General features: G+C 54.2%; 1 protein-coding gene and 1 long non-coding RNA gene across 7 annotated transcripts in view; one reads left to right on the top strand and one right to left on the bottom strand.

The window, feature by feature from the left end:
- The window catches only part of LOC125624703 (CYFIP-related Rac1 interactor A), a 38,134-nt gene extending 18,897 nt beyond the window's left edge, over window positions 1-19,237 (top strand). The window contains exons 2-12 of one of the 6 annotated variants that reach the window (XM_048825867.2): window positions 3,808-3,892; window positions 9,209-9,288; window positions 10,420-10,541; window positions 10,634-10,739; window positions 11,593-11,729; window positions 12,215-12,292; window positions 12,860-12,976; window positions 13,448-13,527; window positions 14,437-14,563; window positions 15,795-15,865; window positions 18,437-19,237. In XM_048825867.2, coding sequence (XP_048681824.1) covers window positions 9,216-9,288; window positions 10,420-10,541; window positions 10,634-10,739; window positions 11,593-11,729; window positions 12,215-12,292; window positions 12,860-12,976; window positions 13,448-13,527; window positions 14,437-14,563; window positions 15,795-15,865; window positions 18,437-18,500 — 975 coding nt within the window. In that variant the 5' untranslated portion in view covers window positions 3,808-3,892; window positions 9,209-9,215 and the 3' untranslated portion in view covers window positions 18,501-19,237. Of the gene's footprint in view, window positions 1-3,807; window positions 3,893-4,309; window positions 5,693-5,912; window positions 5,994-9,208; window positions 9,289-10,419; window positions 10,542-10,633; window positions 10,740-11,592; window positions 11,730-12,214; window positions 12,293-12,859; window positions 12,977-13,447; window positions 13,528-14,436; window positions 14,564-15,794; window positions 15,866-18,436 lie in introns of those variants that run through there. The other 5 variants (XM_048825869.2, XM_075121387.1, XM_048825868.2 and 2 more) reach the window with 5 other exon arrangements.
- Window positions 1-23,114, bottom strand: part of LOC125624705 (uncharacterized) — a 39,877-nt gene extending 16,763 nt beyond the window's left edge. Inside the window, exon 1 of the long non-coding RNA XR_012665529.1 lies at window positions 22,799-23,114. This is a non-coding gene — a long non-coding RNA (uncharacterized LOC125624705). The remainder of the gene's footprint in view (window positions 1-22,798) is intronic.
- Window positions 23,115-26,544: the final 3,430 nt, after the last annotated feature.

Here is a 26,544-nt window from a genome sequence, read left to right on the forward strand (position 1 = left end):
ACCTGGTGTGCTAGGCGACGTACAAACACAGAACTTTTTTTTTTAAATGGATTTTATAAGCAATAAACCAATTTGTAAGAAAGATAGATCTAGTCATCACATTCTGATTCCCTTCGGAAAGAAGCTGCAGCGACTCTCATACATGCTGTATTTCCTCTCCTAATATTAACTATGAAATGTTAAAACTTAGCAAAAGGACAACTATCCGAGAACAGAGAGGGGGGGAAAAGAAAGTAAAAGCAGGAGGAAAGATGGGTGTGGCTTCCAAGCTGCCGTTAATACCACGAAAGCCACATGCTTCACAATGGAGTCCATGAATTTAAGTGTCTTGGACTTTTCCAAAATGAAAAGAGTAGGAATGCTTAATGTGAGTTGCATTGTAGTAGCAACTAGGGGCTGCATATGAGCTTGAGGTCACCTCATGGTAGGTGCTGCACAAACGTAATATCAGATAGGCCCTGCCCCCAAAAATGTACAATCCAGGGAGACAAAGGGTGGGAGAAAGGAAATACTACGACCTTCATTTTACAGCTGGGGAACGACACTGAGAGGTAAAGGGAGGCTGTGGCAGGGCAAGGAACTGAGGCCAGTGCCTTCACCACAAGTCCACCCAGCCTTCTGCTGTCTGCCTTTCGCGTCTAGATTATGGGAGAGGACTTTTTTCCCCTACATGCCCAGAAGGGAGAGTATGGTTCCATTTTGAAAGGATGCTGCTGAAGTCGATGGTCATGACTTTTGGGCTCACCACTCATATAGTGGCACACAGTTCCTTAAACTGAAGGACTCAACCAGAGCACGTTTGCTCAGAGTGTCACACTCCCCGATGGTTTGCGGCTAGTTGCAGACTGGATCTCTGGAGAGAACTGATGGGTTTATGACAGCTGTTTCTTTATGCCTTAGCATCTCACTGACATCGTGCAAAGAGTATTTCCGCCTCAAATTAGACAGAGTGTTGCTGAAGCATCACTACCCAGCTGTTCGCTCTGGATGGTGGGATGGCAAGGATCTCTAGCTTAGCTCTTCTTTCTCCATCTGTTTGTACTTTTTCCTCTGTGCCACCCAAAATTGCTAAAGAATCTCCAAGACTTCGCTCCCCTCCGAGCTGTGCAAGAATGAAGAATAGGTGGCCCTGTGGCAAAGTGGCTTCCCAGGACTGGGAAGTTTCCTTTAGGAAAAGAGCAGGGCATATTCTTGTTTTTAAGGGGCAAACATAGTGAAATCCATACCCATACCTGTGGAACTCCTTGCCAGAGGACGTTGTGACGGCCAAGACTATAACAGAGTTCAGAGCATGGTTTTGCATCCCGGCCCATCCTGGCTAATAACCATTGATGGACCTATCTCCATGAATGTATCTAGTTCTTTTTTGAAGTATCCTAGCCTCTGTTTGCCAGAAGCTGGGAATGGGCGACAGGGGATGGATCACTTGATGATTCCCTGTTCTGTTCATTCCCTCTGGGGCACCTGGCATTGGTCACTGTCAAAGACAGGATACTGGGCTGGATGGACCCAGTGTGGCTCTTCTTATGTTCATATTGTGTGGAATCTTCCCTGACAACTTGAAACGGTGCTGAAAATAAATACAAGAGAAAACAGAAGTAAAAGGGTATTTTAAATCCTTTACTCAGTGAGCGAAGTTCTGCAATATGTTCATAGTTAGGTTTCAAACCTAAAATTCTGTTCAGTTTGCTATGGTTCATATGATCCTGGGCTGAGTTATGGTTTCAGGAGAGAATCATGTGAGAAGAAGCAGACTAGCAAAATGTCCTGCCCACAATCCCATCACTAGCCAAATCCCATCCACAATCCCAGCGTGGCTAAAGGTTTTGGTCAAATGATCAATCGTAAATAGGTAAGAGATTAATGGAACCAGTTCACACCTCTTCAAGCTAATGACTCACTCTGTCTGTAGGCTCAGGAAGACAGCCCTGTACTGGGTCATATTCAGAAGAGGAGGTTGTTTTTTTAAGCAACCATCATGCCACCAGCCCTTGGTTGGTGCAGTGCTGGTATGTCATACCGCCATGAACCAGCTCTGTTCAAAACTTAGCCTTGACACGTTTCCTGTTTCAAGGGATAGCTCTGATGGCATTTCACACTGAGTGTTTGCGCAGATTCAAACCTAAATCACACAACTGTACTCTGAGCCCATGTGAACCAAAACCAAAGAAAGTTTTGCACCTCTCCTAGCTGACTGGCCCAAGCTTTGGGCTGCTTCGTCGGTGCATGGGAGCATTGCAGTGGTATTTATGGGATGCCTGGTATTTATTTGGTAGACTGGAATGGTAACATCAAGGAGTGTCAAAGAGCATGCATAGTCCATTACTGATAACTGGTCCATTACCATCCACTTCTGTTTGTCTATGTAGCCATTCTTAATGATAATTTATTAATTGCCTAGATACTGTGCTGAACTGCTGATGGCCTGTTAACAATATTTTAGAGAGATTACACAGATCCTTTGGAAGCAACTTAATTCTAAATGCAAAGAGGAAAGACCCTTCCTGACCACTGCTCCATTCTAACCTTTAGATAAGGGTCAGACTCAGAGGCAAAAATACTCTTGGTCCCATTGTATATTTAGTGATGGATGCCACAACACTGCAGACCTTCAGCCTGCAACTTTATGAGATGTTGAAGGGGCCTCTCTGCCATTCTCATTGACATACAGGTTTTAGACATCTGCAGAAGGCAGTTCATCCCCAGTACAGAAACCATAACTCATCTCTGCCAAGCGGCAGTAATCAATTGCCATAGCTTGACTTCTCCCTGGGCTAGCGGTAACGGATGCCTCTTCATTTGCATCTTGCAAACGAAATGGCCGACGATAGGAAATTGCATCATGAAATGCGTTCAAATCCCATGCAGCCCTGGATGAGAAAAGGAAAGTTTGGATTGTAGACACGTCACGGCATGATTAAAAACTCCCTGTTGTCATCTTAAAGGGCCAATTGCTTGGTCATTTACCCCTTGTTGCTCTCGACAGACAGAGGAGCAATAGGCCCCTTATGCACTCAATATGGGGCTGGGGGAGGATGTCTTAAGGAGACATTTTAGCTGTTGCCATAGCGATGTGGAGAGCTCAGCACCAAGATGGAAACCAGGCAGAGATGCAGAGTCTGTACTGCAACTTGATCTCGCACTCAGAATTCCCTCCCCGTCACAAAGATTGGCCATGCTGCCTTGAGGACCAGGAAGGCGCAGGATCCAAAGTAGGAGTTAATGGAGGGTGTGATGGGGTTGGTCCCGATGTGATGAGGATGAATCTGGTATCTAAGCCAGCCCGTGAAAGAGACAGAGTCATGGCTAGCTGTCATCAGCTACAGATCCTGGGTTTAATTCCTGAGCAAACACTTGCCCCAAGCCACAGGGTCACCGCTTTGATTCACAGGAACATTGTTCTCTGACAGTAACATCATGTTTGGAGACACATCCAAGGTGGTGATCTGAACTGGGGGAGCCAGAGTACAAATGAATGAAGTGTCCAATGAGTCCACTCCCTGGGCAAACCCCCACGATGTGGCCTGCAGAGGCAGAATTTTAATTGGCGTTACCCTAATAGCTTCCTCCATATGACCCACTCCAGGCAGTTTTTCCTGAGACCTTTGTGTAGGCCTTTGCTGAGCTCCTTGGTAGCTTTCCCTGGATGAATGGGCAAGGCCTGGGCTCAGGTAGTCACTCCCTGGGTTCCAACAAGGACACCTGGCCCTCACTATCAGCAGGTTTATAGGGAACTGCTTAACTCATGAAGATGGTTGAAATTTGGAAGCCTCCAGTGATGTTCCGTCCCTCTCCTTCTCACTGCAGATTTCTGCCAGCCGATGAAGTGATTTATGAGCAATACACAGCCCCGGTTCCTGCCATAGAGGTCACTGAAGCATCAGAAATCAAGGTAAAGACCATCATCTCTTCTTGTTCCTAGCAGACCCAACTGGGAGGCCAGCAATGGAGGAGGTTACAACCTTAGAGAGGAGGTTGCAGTGTTTACTAGTGGGAGCTCACAGACAGTCTAGGCCCAGCCCCTCTCAGCAGGATGTAAGAGCACCAGTTTAAGTCTAATTCCCCAAGCAGGCACTGGATGGGCACGGGGCTAGCACTTCAGTTTCAACAGAAGGCACTGTACCGAGTGGGTGAAAAGGGGAATAGCCAGCTACCCTAGCTATAGCAGGAGTCACTGAAGGAAGTTATGCAAGAGGACAGCTTCCATCCCTGACTCCTGCCAGCATCAGCCAGATATTAATGGCAGAGGAGCTCTGCTAGCCGGGGTCCTGGTGCTCCCTGCCCCCCCCCCCCGATGGAGTCATTTTTACAGACACAGAGTATAGTCACCCAGGCTGTCCTAGGCCTCTGCTCAATGTCTGTTATCAAGTTAGCCCTAGCAACTAGGGCCTTGGTACCCTGGAGTTGGGCTCCTTGACCCCTGGAGTTGATACTGCCCCTGCCCTAGCCATCCTCTGGGGGACAATCAGTGATAGCAATAGACTGGAGAAGAAGATTGAGAGACCCCTGGTTGTGAGGGGGCTAGTGTATCTTAAAATTGCAATTGAGAGAGGATGAGGGGTCCTTGATGGGCTGCAGCAAGTGGAGAGCACATTAGGAGAGCAGCAGATGGAGGTTTCAGGTCACAGCGTTCCACTCCAGCACAAGGATTCTTACGCTGTGTTTCTGGACTGCAAAGCAAACCAGTGCTGGACTGACAGCAGGGACCCCAGCACCGAGCTCTGGTGCCCCTCGATGGCAGGTCAGACTGGGTCATTCATGAAGGTGGTGGAGTCTCATGGTGGGACAGACAAGGAGCAAGACTACCCAGGGGGTAGGGGCACTGGACGTGGGGTTGGGAAATGCAGCTTCCATTCCTGCTCTGCCACTGACTCACTGTGCAGTGCTGGGCAAGTCACTTCACTGCTCAGGTTCCCCCTCTGCTTAATGGGAATAACAAGACTTCATGATGATTGTGAACTGCCCAGAGCTGAACAACTGGAGCATGCCAGGCCTTAGCCCAGACCTCTCAAGTAGCAGTATGTAAACCCAAGGGGCGCATGCAAACTGGTGCTCAGGGAGACCTGTTCCCATTCGTTTGTGGAACTGTCCCATGCAGCTTCACAGGGACTGGTTTGCCTGCAGCTCCGTTTAAGGAAGTGTAAGGGTCGTGGTGTTATGGGGACGGGTGTTTTCCCATCCCAGTGCCCTCAGTGGCAGACAGATGCTAGGTGGGCCCAATAAGGGCTCCTGCCTTCTGACCCCAGCCAGTCAGGGGAACAGTTTCTCAGTGCAGCTGAAGGGGCACCAAGAAATAGCAGCAGCAAGCGTTAGGGAAGTCAGGGGGCCTCTGCTGTTCTGCTGGGCTAGGAGGAAGTCCTGAAAGGCAGAATAGCTCGGGTGGAGGGGAAGATGCGAGAGGCTCACACAGGAAATTCGAGGCACGGAACAAGCTCTCCGCTTCCCCTCCGGCCTCAAAAATAGAAAAAACAGAAGTGGCGGGGAGAGCAGTCGCGTTTCCGTGTCCTCACGCAGACACCCAGCAGGAGAGGGACACAGGTGGAGCAGACGGCTGTGCTGCGGACAGTAGCATGCCCAGCTTTCACCGCCGCTCACCTGCTCTTGCATCCCAAAGTCCATAGCCAGGTGGGGAGGCAGAGGGAGACTCCCCTGTATTTGCAGAGCCGATACCAGCTGTATCTGGCGCAGGCAGGTAAGTCGGCCCAGGCTTGGTAGTGTCACCCTCTGGTAAGAGGGGATGACTGCGAGGGAGCCTTTGGCCAGGGGCTCTCCGCCGGGCGTGGGCCGTCTGAGAGGTGCAGGAGGGTGGATGGCTCTGGGCCAGGGGGGAGGAGGAGCGCCGTGCTCCGGGCGGTGGCATGCTGTAGCTCTCAGTGCTTGTGCTGTTCCATTCTGTTCTTTCTCTCGCTCAGGTCTGCTGGCCATGGGCAACCTGATAAAGGTATTGGGCAAAGATTTAGAAAACTGTCCTCATTTTTTCCTGGATTTTGAAAGTAAGTCCCGCGCTCAGGGCCGGGGGATTTCTGTGCCTGGCAGGAGGAAAAGCCGCTGCTCTCTAAAGATGACCATACATTCACACTGGTCCCTGCAATGGGCTTGACTGACGGGCCTTATTACGTTTGGTAACGTCCCTAGAGACCTCTCTGAGTGAGGGCAGCTGCAGCCAAACGAACAGTGGGAAACAGTTCCCTGGCTTGGGATAGGCTGGCACTGGCAGCTCCCGTAGGCTTGGCTGGACAGGTGGACACAGGGCCGGCCTTACTGGTGGGCAATGTGGGCAACCACCCGGGGCACCGTGATCAGGGGGGTGCACCAAGGTCGAGAGGCAAGGAGTGGGTGCAAGCCCGGGGTGCGAGGCTGCAGAAGGGAGCTCAGGGCAATGGGTGGGAGGGGAGGTTGCAGGGCCTGGGGTGATGAGTGGGGAGCCCAGGGAGGCAGCAGCACTAGGGGTGATGGATGAGGGGGCCAGGAGAGGCAACAGGAGCCAGAGGGATGGGTGCGGAGCCTGGGGGAGGCAGTGGGGGCCAGGGTTGATGGGGAGCCTGGGGAGGTAGCAGGAGCCAGGGCAGATGGGTGGATAGGGAGCCCGGGGAGGTAGCAGGAGCCAGGGCGGATGGGTGGATAGGGAGCCCGGGGAGGTAGCAGGAGCCAGAGGAGATGGGGGCATGGGTTGGGAGCCTGGGAAGGTGGTGGGTGCCATGGGCGATGGGTGGAGAGCCCAGGGAGGCTGTGGGGGCCAGAGGGGATGGAGGGATAGATGGGGAGGCTGCTGGCCCAGGGGTGATGTGGGGGATGGGTTGGGAGCCTGGGGAGGTGGCAGGGACCAGGGGGGATGGGGGTGATGTGTTTGGAGCCTGGGGAGGTGGCAGGGACCAGGGGGGATGGGGGCGATGTGTTTGGAGCCTGGGGAGGTGGCAGGGACCAGGGGGGATGGGGGCGATGTGTTTGGAGCCCAGGGAGGCAGCGTGAACCAGAGGCGCCAAAATACATTTTTGCCCAGGTCGCCATTTTCCCTAAGGCCGGCCCTGGGTCGCCACTGAGCAGGGGAATGGGGTGGGGGCATTAAATAGACTCTCTCCCACGTGAAACCACCATGTGATTTCCCTGCCGCCTGTCACATCCCATCTCCATCGCCAGCCAGGTCCGGGGAGGGAAATCTTACGTCCTCCCATCAAACGAGCAGCTCCGGCCTCACCCTGCAGATGCCAATGGAGAGCTCAGGGGCTTTCCTGGTTTTATCCTTAACAGGGGGGAGGTTCCTCCACGCTGGAGCACCCACCACACCCCGGCCGCTGCCCGAACGGAGAGGCCCCAGCCCACTGGCTCTCTTTATTTATCCAGCACCCATGGCTCTGGGATCCAGGTGCCGAGACAGATTTGCTATGGAGCGAGGCTTCCCAGCAACCTGGGCAATTCATTTATGGCAGCCGTGGAGGAGAGGTGACATTCCCCCAGAGGATATTTGGGAGAGAGAGAGGCCGTTGCCGTTCACACTAGGATCTCAGCCCCAAACACGCTCTCCCGAGGCAGCTGCCTGGTCTGCCCCATGATGCCTGAATCCCCTTCGCTGCTCACAAGCCTGTAGGACTTGGACCGCTAATAAGCCTCCCAGCAGGCCAATAAGCCCCCAAAGAGCCCGTCTGCCTGTAATGGCTGGTCACATGCTGCCGCAGAAGGAGGAAGGAAGGATTTGTGCTGCCTCATTGTACTGCTGGCAACATCCAACAGCTTCAGGGAGCCAAACTCCCTTTGGCCCCAGCCCCTGGAGCTGGAGGATCAGGGAGCAGCACAGTGAGAAATAAAACAGAGACTTGTTCACGCTGGCAACGCCACCCCACTGCTCGCCGTGGGGTGAGAGGCCCCCATGGTCAAAACACATCCAGGCTGGAGCTCGCTCTGTAAGCTGCACCAGTGCTGAAGATGGGTCCGACGCTCCCAAGGGGGTAGGAAAGGGAACAAGGAGGACGGAAAGCTGGGGTCACTCCTAAAATAACCCACCTGCCTTTGACTAACCTGGGCAAACCAGCGAGACAAGAGCCCCCGTGGCTGCCCCTCCTCATCCACTCAGAGAAGCAGCTCAGAGTCAGCACTTAGGAAAACCCGAGGGGTGTAAAAATAGTGCAGTGGAGCACAGCTCACACGCTGCCTCCCGGCGGGGGCTGAGAGGCGAGGGCTCTGTTCACCACAGAGTCTGGCTCAGAGAGGCCTGGGGGGGAGCCCAAAATAGTCCTCTGGCTCTGCAGCACTGGGGAGGCCCTTGCAGCGTGAGGCTGGAGATGGGGCCAGGAGGGATGGCTCAGCCCTAAGGCCCCATTCAAGGACCTTTTCTGGTTGTCACAAGAGCAATTCCCCCAGCAGGGCCCCAGGTACCTCCTGACTGTGAGCAAGCCAGGAGATTCCCTTCCAAACATGCTGCCAATTTGTAGCAGAGCCTGGCCCAGACCCATGTTCTGGGACCAGGGCTGGACACGTCCAAAGCTTCAGCCTGGGTATGGGCCAGGAGGTTAAAGTCTCATCGGAACCATGTTGCCTCCGGGTCCCCGGAGCCGGCTGTAACTGTGGGGTAGATGGATGTTCCATGCTGCTGGGTAATTACCTCCCTGAGACTCAAGGGGCAGGTATTGGCTTTGGAGATGAAATGAGACATACCCACCCCATGCAGCGGGACTCCAGGAAGCCCTGGGACCATTCCCCCCCTCCCCCACCTGGAGAACAGCGGCTCTCCCTCACTTTGCTTGTTACTGTTGGTCACCACCCTCATCAGCCAACGCTCATCTCCATCTGAGGGCAGGAAGAGGCTGCAGCTCATTGGGCTGGGAGCAGCTGCCGGGCCGCCCGCCCGTGAGCCACGTATGGCTGCAGTCGCCATCAAGATCTTGGGAGAGTCTCTAATGAGCCTCAGCTCGTTCTAACTGAGCAGCACGGCTCTTTAAGGTTAGAATTGCCGCGTGCTGCAAAGTTGCTGGGCTCAATAGCCTTTGCCTCCCTTAGGCTCTTGCTTACGAAGAGCCAACAACTGGCACCTCTTACGTGCGGCCACAAAGATTCCGGAGTGACACAGCCGGCCAAACCCCTTGACACTCTGATGCCCGAGGGGCTCTTCCTGCTGCCCAGATGTTTCCCTCAGGCTAGTGCTCCCACTGCTTCCTTCCATGAACGCCACCTCACTACCCATCGTATTTTTTTCCTCTTGTCTCTTCTCTTGCAGGTGTCACATGGGGAACCTTCTTAAAGTGTTGACTTATAACGACCTTGAACAAGGCCCTAATTTTTTCCTTGACTTTGAACGTGAGATGGGATTTTTATTTTATTTTTTATTTTTTTTCCCCCCACATTCATGTCATTTTAAGTTGTCGTCTCAGTTAATCTCCCATGGCATCGTACCCATTCCAGAAATTGTAGCGATTTCTTCCCCACTCACCATCCCGCTTGGTCTCCCGTAGGCGATTTCTCAGGAAGCTGGTCTTGCCAGATGTTGGGGGATTTAAAAGGCTGGTTTCCAAAGGGGCGGCAGAAAGGGCTGTCAAGCCATTCAGGGTTTTGGTAGGGGCATTTCAGAGCTGGAGGTGGGCTTAGCTCTCCATCCCTAGCGCCAGTCCCATCCCTGTAAGGTTATCTTCTCCTTCTGGTTTCTGCTCTGTTGATTATAACCCAAAGCCAGAAGCTCAGCCAGGCATTCAGGTCCCAGCCAGAAGCCTGAATTCTTAACATTTACCTGCCATGTAAATCCTCTCAGTCCCATCCATTATTCCAGAGAGACAATGTTAGTTAACAGGGAGCTGTTTTCCCGTGCGAAGTGAGGCAGGAAGGGATCTGACGGGCCCATTCAGGAGCAGTAAGATTGGAAGTTGAGCCCGGAATCTGGCCCAGTCAGGAAAGAAAGGGCCCCATTCCCTCCCTACACCAGTATGATGCTACTGTAGGTCCACTGACTCCTGATTTGCTATGGGATCAGAACCAAGCCCGTGGAGGGGAGTCATATTCCAAAGCATCTCATTCCAATTGGGTTGTTCTCTCAGCAGGAGACGTTTCTTCCCTTTGGTTTGCTTTGTGTTGTTTCCTTTGCACACGTTTCTTTTCCGTTGGGAGCCTGCGTGTGTGACTAGATCACTGGGGAGAGGAGAGCCAGGTCTCCAGAAGGTTCAGATCTGACTAGCGGATAGATGAGGCCTAGCACTAGATGGGGCCTGGCCCTACTGGTGGGAGGTTTTCTAATTTCCCTTTCGCACATCTTTCGTCGGCACTTTCTCCACAGCCTTAGGCAGAGGAATCGCTCTGTCTGCCCTTGCGCCCCAGACAAGCCAGTGCGTTTCCCCGGGTCTAAGACTGCTCGGGGACCGGCCGCCAAAGAGCCCTCACTCTCGCTGTCCGACGCACACGCTGAAATGTTGCTTTCTTGGGGGGGGTGATCTGATGCAGATGCTCAGCCCACGGAAGCCGAGACAGCTGTGTGGAACCAGGTCAATGCCGTGCTAGAGGAAGCACAGACAATCCTGGCTGAACTGCAGTCCTACACGGGGGCTGGGCTGGAGATCAGAGAGGTAAAGCTCTTCAGCTCCTCCAGCCATTGGCCTGAGGACACGGGCAGGGATTCAGGCACGAACGATGAGCTTGCCATCTCGGTTCCTTGTAGGCAATCCAAAATCCCAATGACCTCCAGCTACAGGAGAAGGCCTGGAACGCCGTGTGCCCTCTAGTGGCAAAGCTGAAACGCTTCTATGAGTTCTCTCTTCGACTGGGTGAGCCCCAGCTCCATTAGTAACGCAATCTCCGTTCCTGTCCCCCGAACACCTGCACAAACCTGCTGCCCTCAGCCCACATCCAGCTCCCTGCCCCGCATGTCACTCCAAACGCTATCACTGGGCCGCACCCACCTGTCCTTCATTCAGAACAACCGGCGCGTTGCCTCAGCAAGGACTGCAGCATTTGGCCTTGGGCTTCAGAGGGGAGGATGGTCTAGTAGTTAAGGCTCAGGAGTGGGGCTCCGCCCTAGGTTCAAGTCCGGATTCTGCCACTGACTTGCGTGTCTAAGGCAAGTCACTGTGACACTCTGTGCCTCAGTTTCCCCATCTGTAAAATGGGGATTGCGAAACAGATCTCACTCACTGGGGTGGGGAGATGAAGAGGCTAGATTCACCAATATTTGAAAAGCAGATTGGCTGGAAGGGACTGAAGTGGACACAACAGATCAGATTATCAGCTCTGTTCCAGTGACATCAAGTGATTGGTTGGCTGAAATAGGCCAGCTCCCTTCCTTTGCTGAGCCATCCGGGGGCTGCTCACCTTTGGAATGAGATCAAGGGGATTCACCCAGGAAATAACCCCGCTGTTAAACGAGAATGAAGAGATTTGCTTCCAGCAGTTTGCAGGGAGGGGAAACACCGCTGGTGCGTGTCCCTGGGTCAGGAGAGGTAGAAAAGCCCCTGAGTGCAGGAGATGGGGAGGTTATAGCCCAGAACCTGCAGTTAAATCTGCTGCCAGCTAAGGCTGAACTGCTCCATGCGGGGTGGGAGGGGGTTAAGCCTGAGCGCTGGCAATCGCTGGGTGACATGCCGCCCTGTAATACACCTTTTTCTCTCCTCCCGCTCCCAGAGAATGCTTTGCGCAGCTTGCTGGAAGCTCTGACTAGCCCGCCCTATGCACCGACTCAGCACCTTGAGAGAGAACAAGCCCTAGCAAAGCAGTTTGCAGAAATCCTACACTTCACCCTCAGCTTCGACGAGTTCAAGGTAGGGAAGCTTTGCATGTCCCGCTAGAGACAGAACATGGGAGCTCGGAAACTCGGCTTTCCCAGTGATGGTCTGTTGGTTTAGAGAACCAATGCTGCATGACGCAGTAACAGCCCAACACAAGCCATGCTCTTCAGGGAGTCAATATTCCCTGGCATGTTCCTCCTTGTAATGCTAAATTGTGACTTGGTGAATTAGCTCTGCTTTACTTGACATGCAAGCGTAAACCAAACGAACCACTCATTAGACAAACGGGCAGTGGAACTAGCCTACACTAGGTCCTCTGGACCATTCCCACCAATCGCCACTGGGGTATCATCCCTTATGCTAGATTTTGAGAGGTTTATCCACTCCTCTTTCAACCATTTCTTGGAAACTGGCCCCCAGTCTAACAAATCCAGATCTAAGGCCCATTCTGCCCTATGGGAGCGTTACCAAGAGCAGTTGACCAGACCTCCAATCTTCTCTGTCCATGTTTGCTGCAGATGACCAACCCTGCCATCCAGAATGATTTTAGCTACTACAGAAGAACCCTCAGCCGAAATCGCATTAACAATTTACAGGTAAGAGGTCGGTCCCCCTCCCAAAGGGTTTGAGTTCCTTGTCAGAGCAGTGTGGGATGGAATGAGCGTGGATATGGAGGTCTGTTTAGCCCTGCTAGCCCGGGTTAACACTGGGTAAAAAGCTTTGGAGGTGAACTCTACATAAACTGCTAGAAAAGTAAGATGAGAGATTCCTTCAGGGGCAGTGCTTGTCACTCGATGCTCTACCAGATGGTTGGCAGAACTAAACATCTCGAGGAGCAAGTTGTGGAGGACACAAGCAGTGGGTGGGCCTCTCATAAAGTGATGCGCAGAATGAACCGGAGGACGGCTGCGTTAGGTCCCCTCGCCTCTCTGCCGCACCAGCAAGGCTTGGGGTGAACAAACCTGAAGGCGGTCCGGGTTGAGCCCCCAAGTTCAGCAAATCCAGACCTGAACTGGGAGGTGTGAGCTGGTGAGGTTATAGTCTGGGTCTGTTCAGCACATTCCAACAGGGCAGATTAGGATGGGCTCAGACATTTTCAGCATTTGCCCAGTCCTGTTGGGATTAACGTGACCAAGACGTCTTTCGCATCTCATGTCCTGCAGTTGGAGGCCGAGAGTGACGTTAACAATGAAATGGCCAACAGGATGTCTCTCTTCTATGCAGAGGCCACGCCTATGCTTAAAACTCTAAGCAACGCCACAACCAAGTTTGTTTCAGAGGTGAGTGAGCCCCAAAGATAGAAAGAGAAACCAAAAGCCGGGGGGGGGGGGGGGGGGGGCTGGAGGAGAGAAATATAGACAATAGCCTAGATGTACCTGTTGGGTAAACCAGTGAGACACCATTGAAGTCAATCAAGCTGTGCCCAGCAGTAAGTTTGGCCCAACAATTCACCATGAGAGAAAACAGGATGCGAGCTTTGGAAGGATTCCTTCACGAATTCAGCAGGTTTCCAACATCCGTGGTCATGGATGTCCTTTGTCATAAGAAACAGGTGTGTATAAGCCACAGGCATGGAGAGTTGTCCATTGCAGCATAGGCACAGGAGTTTATAGAGGGAGACCAACTGAACAGGGGTTAGGGAAATAGCAATACGATGAAGTGATTCAGTCCCTAACTGATCCCTCCCCTCCAGCGAGGGGCACAGGGGATCAGGAGGCAAATCTAGTGTCTCTCTCGTTCTCTCCTTTCAGAACAAGACCCTCCCCATTGAGGACACAACTGACTGTCTGAGCACCATGGCCTGTGTCTGCAGGGTGATGCTGGAGACCCCGTGAGTATTTAATCCTGGCCCGTGTGCCTAGGCGCGGAACCCGGGCTGGCAGATGGCTTCTAAAATCACAGGCCAGCAGGAAGCCAAGGGAGGGAATTCCATCATCTGGAGTACTGTGTCCAGTTTTGGGCCCCACACTACAAGAAGGATGTGGATAAATTGGAGAGAGTCCAGCGAAGGGCAACAAAAATGATTAGGGGTCTAGAACACATGACTTATGAGGAGAGGCTGAGGGAGCTGGGATTGTTTAGCCTGCAGAAGAGAAGAATGAGGGGGGATTTGATAGCTGCTTTCAACTACCTGAAAGGGGGTTCCAAAGAGGATGGCTCTAGACTGTTCTCAATGGTAGCAGATGACAGAACGAGGAGTAATGGTCTCAAGTTGCAGTGGAGGAGGTTTAGATTGGATATTAGGAAAAACTTTTTCACTAGGAGGGTGGTGAAACACTGGAATGCGTTACCTAGGGAGGTGGTAGAATCTCCTTCCTTAGAGGTTTTTAAGGTCAGGCTTGACAAAGCCCTGGCTGGGATGATTTAACTGGGAATTGGTCCTGCTTCGAGCAGAGGGTTGGACTAGATGACCTTCTGGGGTCCCTTCCAACCCTGATATTCTATGATTCTATGATATCAACGTACACTGGGAAGACCGGGACTAAGCAGTCACCCTACCAGGAGTGAATCCATGCAGTTCCTGAGCGCTGAGAGATCCTTGCAGGTCCCCAAGCCCAGCTTGTAAACACATATAGGCACCCATATAGAAGGGGCATGTTCAGGTAGCTCTCCCACCTGTGACCCCCCCATGGGACGCTCCTTCTCATCTCCCTTCACTTGCCAGCAGCAATAAGGACACTAAGTCAGACCCTGCCAGACTTCCCTCGGCTTGTCACTTTGACCCCGCTCTTGATTTCAGGGAATACAGGAGCCGGTTTACCAACACTGAGACTCTTCTCTTCTGCATGCGAGTGATGGTTGGAGTCATTATCCTCTACGATCACGTTCACCCCGTCGGGGCTTTCGCAAAGACCTCCAAAATTGACGTGAGTGACACCTTGGTCTCAATAGATAGTGCATTGCCCAGCAAAAGGGCACGAGAAGAAAATCACGAGTCAGTGAAGCCAGAGATGGGGAGTGCTATGGGGCCTACAGGCATAGGTTTGGTGGTTAGCAGGAGCGGTCCTGCTAGCCACCCCCTGGATCAGGGCAGAGTCAGAGAGAAGATGCTTCACCTCCACCCAGGTTCTGTTGGTTCTTCTGGGCTGGATGAGCCCATCACAAGTAGCCAAGCAAGAATCGCTCCTGCTCTCCTACCTCTGAGCAATGAGGTCTTGGTCAGCGTGAGATACGCAAGGGGTGACATCCAGCAGAGTCACTCTTAGCACAGCACTTACCAGCCAGCCTGGGTGGCGGCTCACTTTTGGCTTTCCTAGTTGCCCGAAGACCAGGAGTCGTACCACAGCTAGATTCCCATCTGCGGTAATGTGCACGAGACACACCGCAGGACAGGGGCCTCCAGGCACCGCACTTGAGCAGCTGGCAGCCAGCTAAGAGACTCAGCGGTCAGCCTAGAACGCAGTGCGGGTGCAGGACAATTCCCAGTCCAAGATTTTAAGAATAAGGTAGGAAGGAAGTACTGGAGATAAAGAGACAGATGGAGGAAGAAAGCAAGGCTGTCTCAAGACTAAACATTTCCCACCACTGGATGCAGTTCCACTGGGGATAGCACTGGTGAGAAACCTAGAGGTGGTCAGTGGCTGGTATTTTAACTCTTCTCAGAGGAGGTCTTAGAATTGCGTTAATATACCTGGGGCCTTGTCTACACTGGAGTTCCCACCACTGCAGTGCTGCAACCAATAGCAGCAGGGGTGGGACATTTTAAGAAACAAAGGGTATGTCTACACAGCAAATGAAGGTGTGATTTCAGTGCTTTAATCTGCCCGGCAGGGGATCCTCGGTACGCATTCAGGTTGCTGGCCCACCACGTCTTCCCAGCTGTTCTTAACCACGCTAGCTAGACTGAGGCAAGGGTACTTGTACCTACCTATGCGACAATCACCCCTTCATCTGCTGGTTGGCGACAAAGCCAAAAAGGAGAGGGACAGGGAAGCCAAGACACAGCTGGGAAGTGTGAGAAGGACGGGCTAAGAGAGAACACTCAGTCCTTCCTCAGAAGGTGTGGGTCAGGGGGCTGCCATTCCCTGCTCCCACCTGCCATGTGCTCTTTTCATTTGAGCGCTGACCCGCCTGGCTCTCTCTCTCTAATCCTGGTAGATGAAAGGATGCATCAAAGTCTTGAAAGATCAGCCTTCAACCAGCACAGAGGGGCTCCTGAACGCACTGAGGTATGTATAGCTCTGTCCTACCGGACCAACAGCTGCCTTCGCGCTGAGAAGGAGGGTGGGGCCGAAACAGGAGATGTGGTCACATGAGATGCCTTTCCTTTCCTTCTTTGCTGCCGAAAAGCCTCAAGATTCTTCTTCCCCCCTCAGAGCCAGCTCAGATCACAATCGAGGGCAGGAACTAGCTGGTCAGGTTTGGCGCCAGTTCCCAGTGGAAACACATCCCCAGTGCAGAAACAGCATTGCTAATACGAGCGGTAACGCTGAGAAGGTGGAAATTCCACCGTGCTGACAGGGATTTCAGCAGCTGTATCAGAGAGAGACAAGATTTTCACGGCCAGCTGGGGAACGTCAACGGGAGTCGTATGTCTTTGGTTACATCTACACAGCAAATGAAAGTGTGATCATAGTGCAGGTTGGCATACCTAGCAAATGCAGCTGGTGCAGGGACCGGTGGTCATGAAGACATGGTGACATGGGCTTGCTGACCCCAGCACCAGCCTGCTGGGGACTCTGGGTACACCCTGAGGTCGCTGGCCAGGGTCTGTGCTGCTATGTTTTCACTGCTATTGTTGCCCACATGAACTAGGTTAAAACTAGTGGGGACGTGACCCATGCTACAACCCAGCTTCACTTGCTGAGTAGGCGCACGCTCCATCCCCTTGTCAGCTCGGCTCACTGGGGCGCGTGTGTATTCGATCTCTCAGAGAAAGGTCTAACATGAACCAATGGCTGGAAGTTGACACTAGACATACTCAGACTGGAAATAAGGCATGCATTTTTCACAAGGAGGGTAATTAACCATTGGAACAATTTACCCAGGATTGTGATGGAGTCCCCATCACTGACCATTTTAAAATCAAGAGTGGATGTTTTTCTAAAAGATCCGCTCTAGGAATTATTTTGGAGGAGTTCTCTGGCCTGTGATGGACGAGAGGTCAGAGCAGATGATCTCTCTCACACACACACGTTTGTTCTCTTCTTTATGAATTAGTATAAAGTCCACTCTCTGTGACTGTTTTGGTAAGAGAGGCTCGTCTGCCCCATCTCCTCCCCTGCTGAGAACTCTCTTCTCGAAAACACTTGCACAGAATAGAGCTCAAAGCCTCCAGGAGCCAAGCCGAGATCAGACAGTGCATTCAGCAGACAGACCGGCAATAACTAGAATGGCTTTGGTACTCCCTTGATTTAATGTTTCTCTGGGCATTTCAAGGTGCCAGGCTCACAGACCTGGGGGCTCAAATCCATTCCACTACAAGACTAGTCCAGTAGCAGATGCCCCTCAAACTCCCAGAAGGGTGGGAGCAACTCAGACTTTATGGCTTGTTCAGTCCTTGACTCTGCTGAAGAAAGTGCCAACAGGGAGGCTGATTTTCCATCAGCTGTGCTGGGTGTTTTCCTGTCGTGGAGACACCTGCCCGCTGAGAACTCTCCAACTCATTTCAGACAGGTCACCAAACCGCTGTCCAGTGGTAGCCCCTATAGATTGCTACTGAGCTAGGCTGGGTGTGAGCCAGTGACCTACAGATTCAAGGCGCCTTGTCTCTACAGACAGGCAGGTTGGTTTTGGCCCTGAATGGGCCTCAAGAGATCCAGGTTCACACTCCCACCTCTACTGCTGACAACCTGTCCGACTCCAGACTAGTCACTTTATGCCTTAGTTTCCCCATCTGTAAAAGGAGGGTAATAATACGGCCCTTTCTCTCACCTGTCTTGTCTATTTAGACTGAGCTCTATGAGGCAAAGACCATCTCTTACTATGCTTATGTGCAGCACCTAACACAATCGCAGCGAAGGCCCCCAGGCACGGCAGTAATACCCATAGTAATCATGCTTTCAAGTCCCTGAATCAGCCAGTGCAAAGATTGTGTTTCTGGTGCGCGCCCATTGCTCTCTGAGGCATGGATCCGAAATGCACGGGGCTAAAACTCTTGGTTCCAGGTCCACCGAGCTTCCTTTTGAGTATCAGCTGAAGCACACCCATGGACTCGGAGGCGTTCTCTGACAGATGTTTAGGTTGATCTCAACTGTGCTTGGGATCTGCTCCCATTAGATAGATCCTTTGGAGTGCTGGTCTCCAGCATATTTGAATCTGATGTCTGAAGCAGCTAGGCTGCTGGCCTTGTGTCTGGGGAAAGGGTCAGGGTTCAGGTGTGCTTCGAGGCGCATTTCTTGTGGCTGGCCTCTGTGTTATACAGCACAATTCCCAACCCTTGGATTAGACCCCTTGTCACACACAGGTTCTCAGTCTAAATCCCACTTCATAAGATAAATGGCTCCTTCATAAGGGGCATTAGTCCTCCCTTGCGTGGTAAATTCCTGCTCCGTTGCTTGCCTGAGATTCCTGTCTGTGCCTTGCCGTTCCCTTCTTTGTCCTGAGCGTTCACTGTTCAGAGGTTTCCTGGTGGGACAGGATTAAAATGTGGAGTCAGCATAAACACCACAATGCGATCAAAATGGTTTGGCCTGAGCTCGTCACGACGGTTGGTTCTGGGAGACAGAGAGGAGGCTTAATGGCTTGAAAAGCACCACGTGGACTCTTCAGTAGCATAAATCCCCCTCCTCCATTTGCAGGTACACCACCCGGCACCTCAACGATGACACCACGTCCAAGCAGATCCGGGCCCTGTTGCAGTGAGCGCCTCGAGAGCGGTGGGGTGGGGGGGGATCTGTGCAGCTGAGGCCTGGAGGCTTAACTTAGAACTGTCAGCAGAAAATTTTAAATGTTGCCATGTTGCTATAAATAACCATGATCATAGTCCTCATTTTGTAAAGAAAGGGAAAAAAGTTTTTAAAAAATAAAAATGCAGAAATACAAGAACAAACTAAGCAGCCCACAAATCCGCCCTCCCCAACGCCCCCCGCCTCCCTCCAAAGAAGATCAGTGTCCAACTCTGGCAGGCTGCGTGCCACCCACTCCGTGCGTCTCCGTTCCGTTTCCCACCCCCAGCACCCCCTCAGTGGCGATGTGACATGCCCAGTTCTTAGCCTGCCTGAGCTTGGGGTGGGGGCTCGGGGATGGAAGCCCGGGAGCAGGGGGGGCGTCCCATGGTTCCCACAGGGGTACAGTGTACGGTCACTTTATCTGGACTACACCCCCCCAAGTGCGAAGGGAGGGGTCCAGGGCATGGCCGGCAGGAAGCCGCCTCTCCTGACAGATGTAAATAATGTGCGTGAATCACTCCAAGGGTCCGACTGTGACAACGATGACGATGAAGAAGAAGAAGAAAAAGACATCATCTTGAAACCCTCCCGCACTGAGTCCATTGAAAATAGCTCAGTGCACCTCTTAGATTTTTAATATAAAACAATTAAAAGCCACTCACCTGTTATTTTGTACATTTTTGTGTGAAATAAAATAACATTTAATCTGTTTATTGCCAGACTGGCGCCGTCTCTGTTGCTTGGCCTCGCCGGGGCTTCCTCCACCGGGGGAAAGGGGTCACGGGCAACCCCCCCTGCAATCAGCTGTCCACCGCCCCCTGGTCATTGCTTCCCCTGCTAGCTGCCGGGAGAGGGCGACAACACAGCATTCCCTACGATCTAGCAGTGCCAGGCCATGCTCTATAAAGATTCACCAGTATTTCATCCCCTTTCACTGCAAAACGTTGAGGGCTCCCAACAGGCTTGACCCCCTCGCCCCCCGCAGAGAGGCACCGTCTTCCTCATGCCAGAGTCCTTGATCTTCCTAACCCCTTCCACCTGTGATGCTGCCTTCCTGTCGCAGCTGGGTCCCCTCCAACATGGGGACTTGGGGGCCGAGGATCCAGCACTCTGGCCTTTGTCCACTCCTGATTCCACCTGCCAAAGGCTACCACCGGAGTAGCAACGCTGGGCCCTGCAGCAGTGCCGGCGACGGCCGGAGTCGCTCCGGTGGCCTGCAGCGGGGGAAGCTGGGAGCGGTGCCCATTTGCAGCCAGGGGACACAAACTGGACCCGTGCCACTGATCCCATTGGCTCCCTGAGGTTGCCCGGCTCCTTTCAGCCGGTGTGTGCTCTGCATCTCTTGTCCAGCAGGTGGCCCCACGACACTATCGGAAGCTGGCCGTTAATTACCTCTCGGCTCGTTTGCCCAAAAGCTCCCAGCCCAGAGCCCCAGGAGCTGAGCCCCAAGCCCAGATCTGATGCTCGGTCTCAGCAGCGCCAGAGAAATCCAAGCCCTGGGGGCACCTGATGAGAGGCAGCTCCCAGAGCTGAAGCCGTGAATTCTCTGCGCAAGTTTGTATTAAAGAAGCAGAAGAACAGGCCTGCCATTAGGATGGGGCCGTTCCCGTGACTCGGTACCCAGCCATGGGGGACCGGTGCGGGAGGGATAGCTCAGTGGTTTGAGCATTGGTCTGCTAAACCCAGGCTTGTGAGTTCAATCCTTGAGGGGGCCATTTAGGGATCTGGGGCAAAAATTGGGGATTGGCCCTGCTTTGAGCAGGGGTTTGGCCTAGATGACCTCCTGAGGACCCTTCCAACACTGATATTCTATGATTCTATGAGTACCCTGGACACTGGTGACGAATGGGTGGGAATTTCCACCCCGCAGACCCAGTCAGCAGCGGCAAAGCGAGAATCAGCGAGCCCAGGGCAGGCAGAAGGCCACGCCAGACCTAGCAGCTGACCCAGGGCACCGCGCTTCAGCCCAGCGCCCCTCAGAGACAGCAGCCAAAAGGCCCCCTGGGGACACTCCTTGCCCGGACGCATTGGTTGAAATGGAACCTGCCTCATCGTTTCTGGATGTACAGCAGGGCCCGGTGAGGGAATCGGGGTTTGTACAGACTTCAACCCCCAACCCATTTATCTTTCCGCACCAGACTCCCAGTCGTCATCGCACTGGGGGGCTCGTCTCCCCCAGCCCACAGGACTGTGCCCCTCCCACCTGCCCCCGCTGCTTTCAGCTCCTGCCTCTCCGCCGATGACTCCCACCTCGACTTCTTTGGTCTCTTCCTCAGCTGCCTTTCCGGTACCTCAGGCAGGACATCCCGCCATGATCCACCAACTCCAACCCAACTAGCCCCATCCCACCCCCCACTCTTCTCTAGCACAGACCACAACCCGCTCGCCCGGTTCACACCAGCCTTGGGGCCACCCCCCCTCAACAAGCTCCTCCATGCAGCGTCTCCTCTCCATTCCCGCCACTAACCCCCCGCCACAAGGCCTCCCTCCTCCTGCTCTTCTCTAGCCATGCCAGGCTCTCTGTCCTTCACCGCCAGCCCAGCCACATCCCTCCAGTGACAAAAAAACACCCCCCCACCCGCCCATTTTGGAGCCTCTGCTGCTACCTGCATCTCAGCTCGCATTTCCTCCGGCTGCTCTTCCCGGGCCCTCCGCTTTGCCCCTCTGGGCTCCATACCACCCCGCACCAGCACAGCCTCCCCTTTGCGCCCCCCCCTACACACACGTTCCCTAGCTGATCGCCCCCCCCCCCCCCCCCCGCACACACTGCTCAACGCCAGGTGGAAATGCACTGATAAAACCGCACACAGCAAGACAGGCCAGCTGAGTGCAACCCCAGAAACCCTCTCTGGAGCGTTTCCCCCCTCGCTCTGCCAGTGCCCCCCGCAGCGCACACTGGGGTATCCGCCCCACCTCCACTGCACACTCCTCGGGGCAGCGAACTTGCCTTATGCAGCGAAAGCGTCACCTAGCAAACTAAGCACTTTGCAAAATTGAAAAAAAGTGGGGGGGGGGGAGGAGAGGGAGCCTTAAAACGAACCTTACTTATCAAATCACCAGTCCCGTGTTTGGGACGCTTTGAAATGGTTTGCCAAGGGCCCTGTCCTACAACCCTGGCCCAAGCAGAGCTCCCATTGGCTGCAAGGGCATCAGCAATGCAGGATCAGGCCCAGACTTCACCCTTTGGTGGGTTTGTTTGCCAGGTGGACCCAGCACCTCACGCCAGCTGCTGCAAAGACAGCAAACGGCACCGGACTCCAGGAAATAAGAAGCCATCTGTGGGTTATGTTAAACGCAAAGGAAAGTCCTGAATGGAAGGAAAAAACAAAAGCAAATAACCAACCTCATAGGCCTGGAGGGGGCGGATCTGGTGGTTAGAGCAAAGGCCTGGGAATCCTAGGTGTTAAGCCTTCAGACACCTTGGGTGACTAGAGCTTTGGGGCCCTCAAGACAGGCCTGATATTCAGGGTGAGGGGGAGCTGCATTTTCCGGCAATCTGGGCCCTTTGACAATGTCTCCTGCTGGGGAGCCCCAAAATCACTTGTCTCTTGAAAATTCAGTGTCATGTTTGTAACATGCTCTGTGCTCCAGGGTGCTCTGACAGAGGCGGGGACCAAGTCTTGGGTGCACGGAAGCACAGCTGAGCCCTGCCCAAACCCTGCCACCCCTGCTGCACGGACACACCTTGGGCAGCAGGTGCTGGCGGCTTTCCCAGGGACCCTGCCGCCAAATCCCCCTCAGTCACCCAACGGCTCCGCTCCCAACCGCCACTCTCGCGCCACAGGGCCAGAGTCCAAATTCCAAGAGGTTTTTCATTGTGGAAAAGGCCTTTCCCCCGGCCAGTTTTGCCGCGAAGCCCCAGAGCCTTTCCCGCCGCGACGCTCAGATTACCTCCCTCCCCCGCCCGGCGGATCATAGCAATCCAAACCGGCACAAACTGCAGCTCTCACTCCCTTTGGCAACTTTCTGATTCCTCTGCCCTGCACGAGCTGTTGGCAAGAGCCTTTCTGCTTAGGCTCTCCAGCTTCCCCAGCTGCGTTTCTCTGGGGGGGCCTGGAATATACAGCACATCCTCCCGCCCCATGTCCCTGACCCCCACCGTGTGCCATTCCCTCTGCATCACTTCAGCCACTTCTCCGCTAGAGAGATGAATGGCAAGAGGAAGGGGCTGGGAGCCAGGAGTCGTGGGCTCTGGTCCTCAGGCAAGTCACGTCATGTCTCCGTGGCTCAGCTTCTCCATCTGAAAAATGGGGACCCCCGGTGCTCACCTACCTTTGTAAAGGGCTTGGAGATCCTCAGGTGAAAGAATCCAACAAAGGAGGGGCTCTGACCTGAAGGGCGTCCCGTGGTCCAACTCAAGGACTGCGGCAGGCATTCTCAGACTGAACGGGTAGCTCCTGAATCCATGGAGGCCTGATTTCCAAAGACGTGAACTTCCTGCAGCCCCCGGGACTGTGCTGGGGGCCAGGGGCCTTCAGCAGCTCTGCAGGCCACGGATACTTCAGCGTCTAAATATGCACTTGGGAGCTGAGCCTTAAGCGTAGGCTCCTAGATTTGCAAATGTTGGCCTCTGTTTGTGGCTCGTGAAAGAATGTCACAGACCTCTCAAGTGGTGTATTTCCCCTGGGAACGGCCCTGAAGCTACTGTCACGTTCTCCAGGATCTCCGCTTTTTTTTTTTTTTTTTTTGGTTAAGACAGACCGAGCCGATTGCACAGAAAAAATCAAAAAACGTGACTTGAGTGGAACGGAAGCAGACAGCGGCTCAATAGCTTGGAGACATGTGAACTGCCCCAGTCATCTCCATGACTTAACTCGGACAGCCGGGCAATGATGCAAGTTTGCCAGTGTTAACTATTTCATTGCTCATGTGAGGAGGGGGTGGGAGGGTCACAGAGTGGCCCAATTCACTCCAACTGACACCTCCTTTTGGTGGGCGGCAGGTGAGAGGTGCCAACCCCACTGATTTTCCCAGTCAAGAAGCAGCCCAGCCCAGAGAAACTAGCAGAGCCCAGCTCAGGGTCATTCTCAACACAAGGGTTATAGACTGCAAGTGGTTAAGCAAAGTCTCTCTCTGGAGACAGGGAAGGGCCCCTCCACGTCAGGCAGCTGCTAGCGACCCCTTCGGAATCGCAGCTACAACCGGGCAGGATGCCCACGAATCCCAGCAAATCTCTGCCTGCCCAGGCCAGGTTTCCCGCTGACACCACGTGTCTCAGCGGGGCCAGGGAAAACCCTGCATCCACTGGGCAAAGCTGGCAGAGCTCAGCGCTTGTCCCTAAGCCCAAAGAGGGCTGCATCCAGGGGCAACATGGTGCTCTGGCGTGGGTACAACCCAGCCACACCGCGACACCGGCTCTGCACAGCGGCATGACGGCCTATCAGACCCTGAGACTAACGGATCTGCCTCAGCTTTGGCCCGGAGAAGGGGACCCGGCGGGAAGAGGACAGCCCCCCATTCCTGGGGTGAGAGCAGGTGGGAGGGTTGGGGCTGGGATGAAGTCTCCTGCTGCAGGCCATTGCTTTCCAACAGCTGCCTAGGAAAGTACCAGCCCGGGGAGGGGAAGGAGCAGAGAATGGCGGGTGGGAGAAGAGAATAATTCCTTTGTTACTGGCATTCCCTGAACTGCTGCTCACTGGGCCTGCAGCCAGGATCCAGGGAGTCTCTCTAAATTCTCTCCACACTCAAAAAAAAACAACACCCGGGCTTTGCCGCCAAACCGTATCTGTTTCACCCAGTGGCAGTTTCCCGCTCTGCCAGGGATCTATAAATCTGTCCCACTCACAGTAACATAACAGGGACATCAGCCGCCCGTAGCCCTTGGGGAGGCAGGGCGCTCCCCAGCTCTTATCGCCCCTGCAGGGAAAACAGTTGGCTTCAAATGCTTTATAGCGCGGGAACCACACGCTTATCTAATGGCCTGAAAGTGCAGGAGAACGTACTCTGCTCTTGCCCTAGCCTGCCGGAGGGGAGCGGGGGGCCGAGCGGCTCTTCCCTCCCCAGCAACGCAGCCCTGGCCCTCAGGAGGCTGGATGCTGCAACGGGCAGACGGTACCGATTGCATCTGACCTGTTTTGGGCCCCGTGGGGTTACTGCTGTCGGGGCTTCGGGCTCCTGAGACCGGGGCAATAGCTGCAGTGGGTGGAGCACAGGAGCGGGGCCTCAGGAGGCCTGGGTTCTGATCCTGGTCCTGTCGCGGGGTGACCTTGGGCAAGTCACTTCCCCGCTCTGGGCCGCCGTTTCCCCGTCTGCGAAACAGGGCGAATGGCAGCGACCCCCCCTTGCAAAGCGGCGTCGAGAGCGAGGGATGAAAAGTGCGAGCTAACAGCTGGGGATTCATCACTATTCATGGGACGCTTGCCTGGAGCACAGGGCCTGCCCAGATGCCCCCGCACGCGACGGCAGGAGACTGCCCCGGGCACATCAGTTCCGCGGCAGGCCGCCGTTTGTGTCAGAACGAGTGCCACACCTCCGGGGCCGGCCCAGTGCATTCTGGAACATCTAGCACCCAGACACGGTGCCGGGATCCGGGGCTTCTAGGTAATTTCCAACTACGAAGCAAAGCATTGTGGGATAGACCCCGTGTAGCAATGAAGCCTGGGGAGAAGGCACCAGAGACATCAGCAGCTGGGGTGAAGACGCCTCATTCTGGGCATCACAACCAGACCACAGAGCCAACGCTTGGCAGATCCGCAGGGCTGCTGCTCGCTGTGGCTCGGTAAGTCCAAGGAGAGCCGGTGCCTTGTGGTGTGTCGGATGCTGATGCTGCTAGATACCCTGGGACCCACAGCCGTGGGGGAGAGGACGCAGGTGGCTGAGCTGCGTTGGGGCTCCTGAAGGCTGTGGGTTTGTGTCCTGCACTGTTTGCACTTGGGACTGAGAAGGGCACCTGTAGCTGAATGCAATCGCATCGGCCTCAGGTGTGTGGCGAACGTACCAGCCTCTGGCACTGGGTGCATGGTGAAACCTGGGTGATCAACAGCTGTTGGCAAAACACTGTGTCGAGGAGGAAACACGGCTCTCATGACCCAGCCTTAGAGCAACTTGAAGGAACTTTTTGAACAGGGAAGTTGGCACCTGGTCAGAAAACTCCCAGGCATCATGTAAACAGCCTGATTGTTCCCTCTATTTCAGCCAGGTTTGGGGGAAGGCAGTTGCTCCTCCTTACATGCCCCTGCTCTACCCGTCCGTCCTAAATCCTGGCGCAGACACTGCCAGTCTGGAGCATGGCTGAGCAGAAACAGGCCCAGCTCTCTGCCCGCTGGAGACAACCTTACTACAGTCACGAGAACCACACCAAGCGCCCACGCTCAGCAGAGCCCACGGCCACTGCTCACTGCCACGGCATGGGACTCCCTCGGCACTTGGAGCAAGCGCTAAAGGAAGCACCCGACCCCCACCACCTGGGGGAAGCCGATTCCCACAAGGCTAGAAAAGTCCCAGCAAAGATTACAAGTGGGCGTGGGGAATCCACCCGTGCTGGATCCGCAATCCGGTCTCCTGTTCGACCCAACAAGCTGTAAAATCTCTCCCGATAGGAAAGGAATCAGGGCTGAGCAGGAGCAGAAAGGGTTAAAAGGTGCCCGGGAAGAGCTGCCCCTGCTGAGTGCCTCTCCCCTGTCACTTGAGCACAGGCTCAGATCCCACAGAGCCCAGGGCCGGCTAAGTGCAGAGATGATTAGCTAGCTAGCAGCCCAGCAGAGACCACCCAAGCCAGCCTCTCAGTTGCAGGTTCCTCAGCCTGCTCCCCAGGCCCGCTGTTCGCAGGGACCCAGAGACTTTGGCAGCTCGGTCACTCGCTGCAATCTGGCCCAGGGCAGTAGCTGCCGGGAGCTGCCCCATGCCGTCTGGGAGCTGCTTGGTGGCATGGCCTTTGGGAAGTGCGTTTGCTTGGGACACAGTCTAGGCCTCCACGTCCTTGCTTGCTAACAGACAGGCCTCTATGTCCCAAGAATCGCCCCCAGAGCTGGCCCTAGATGGGCCATGGAGCCCGAGAGCTCCTCTTGCCCCCGCAGCCC

The sequence above is a fragment of the Caretta caretta genome, chromosome 19 (assembly GCF_965140235.1).
Source record: "Caretta caretta isolate rCarCar2 chromosome 19, rCarCar1.hap1, whole genome shotgun sequence".
Taxonomy (NCBI): domain Eukaryota; kingdom Metazoa; phylum Chordata; order Testudines; family Cheloniidae; genus Caretta; species Caretta caretta.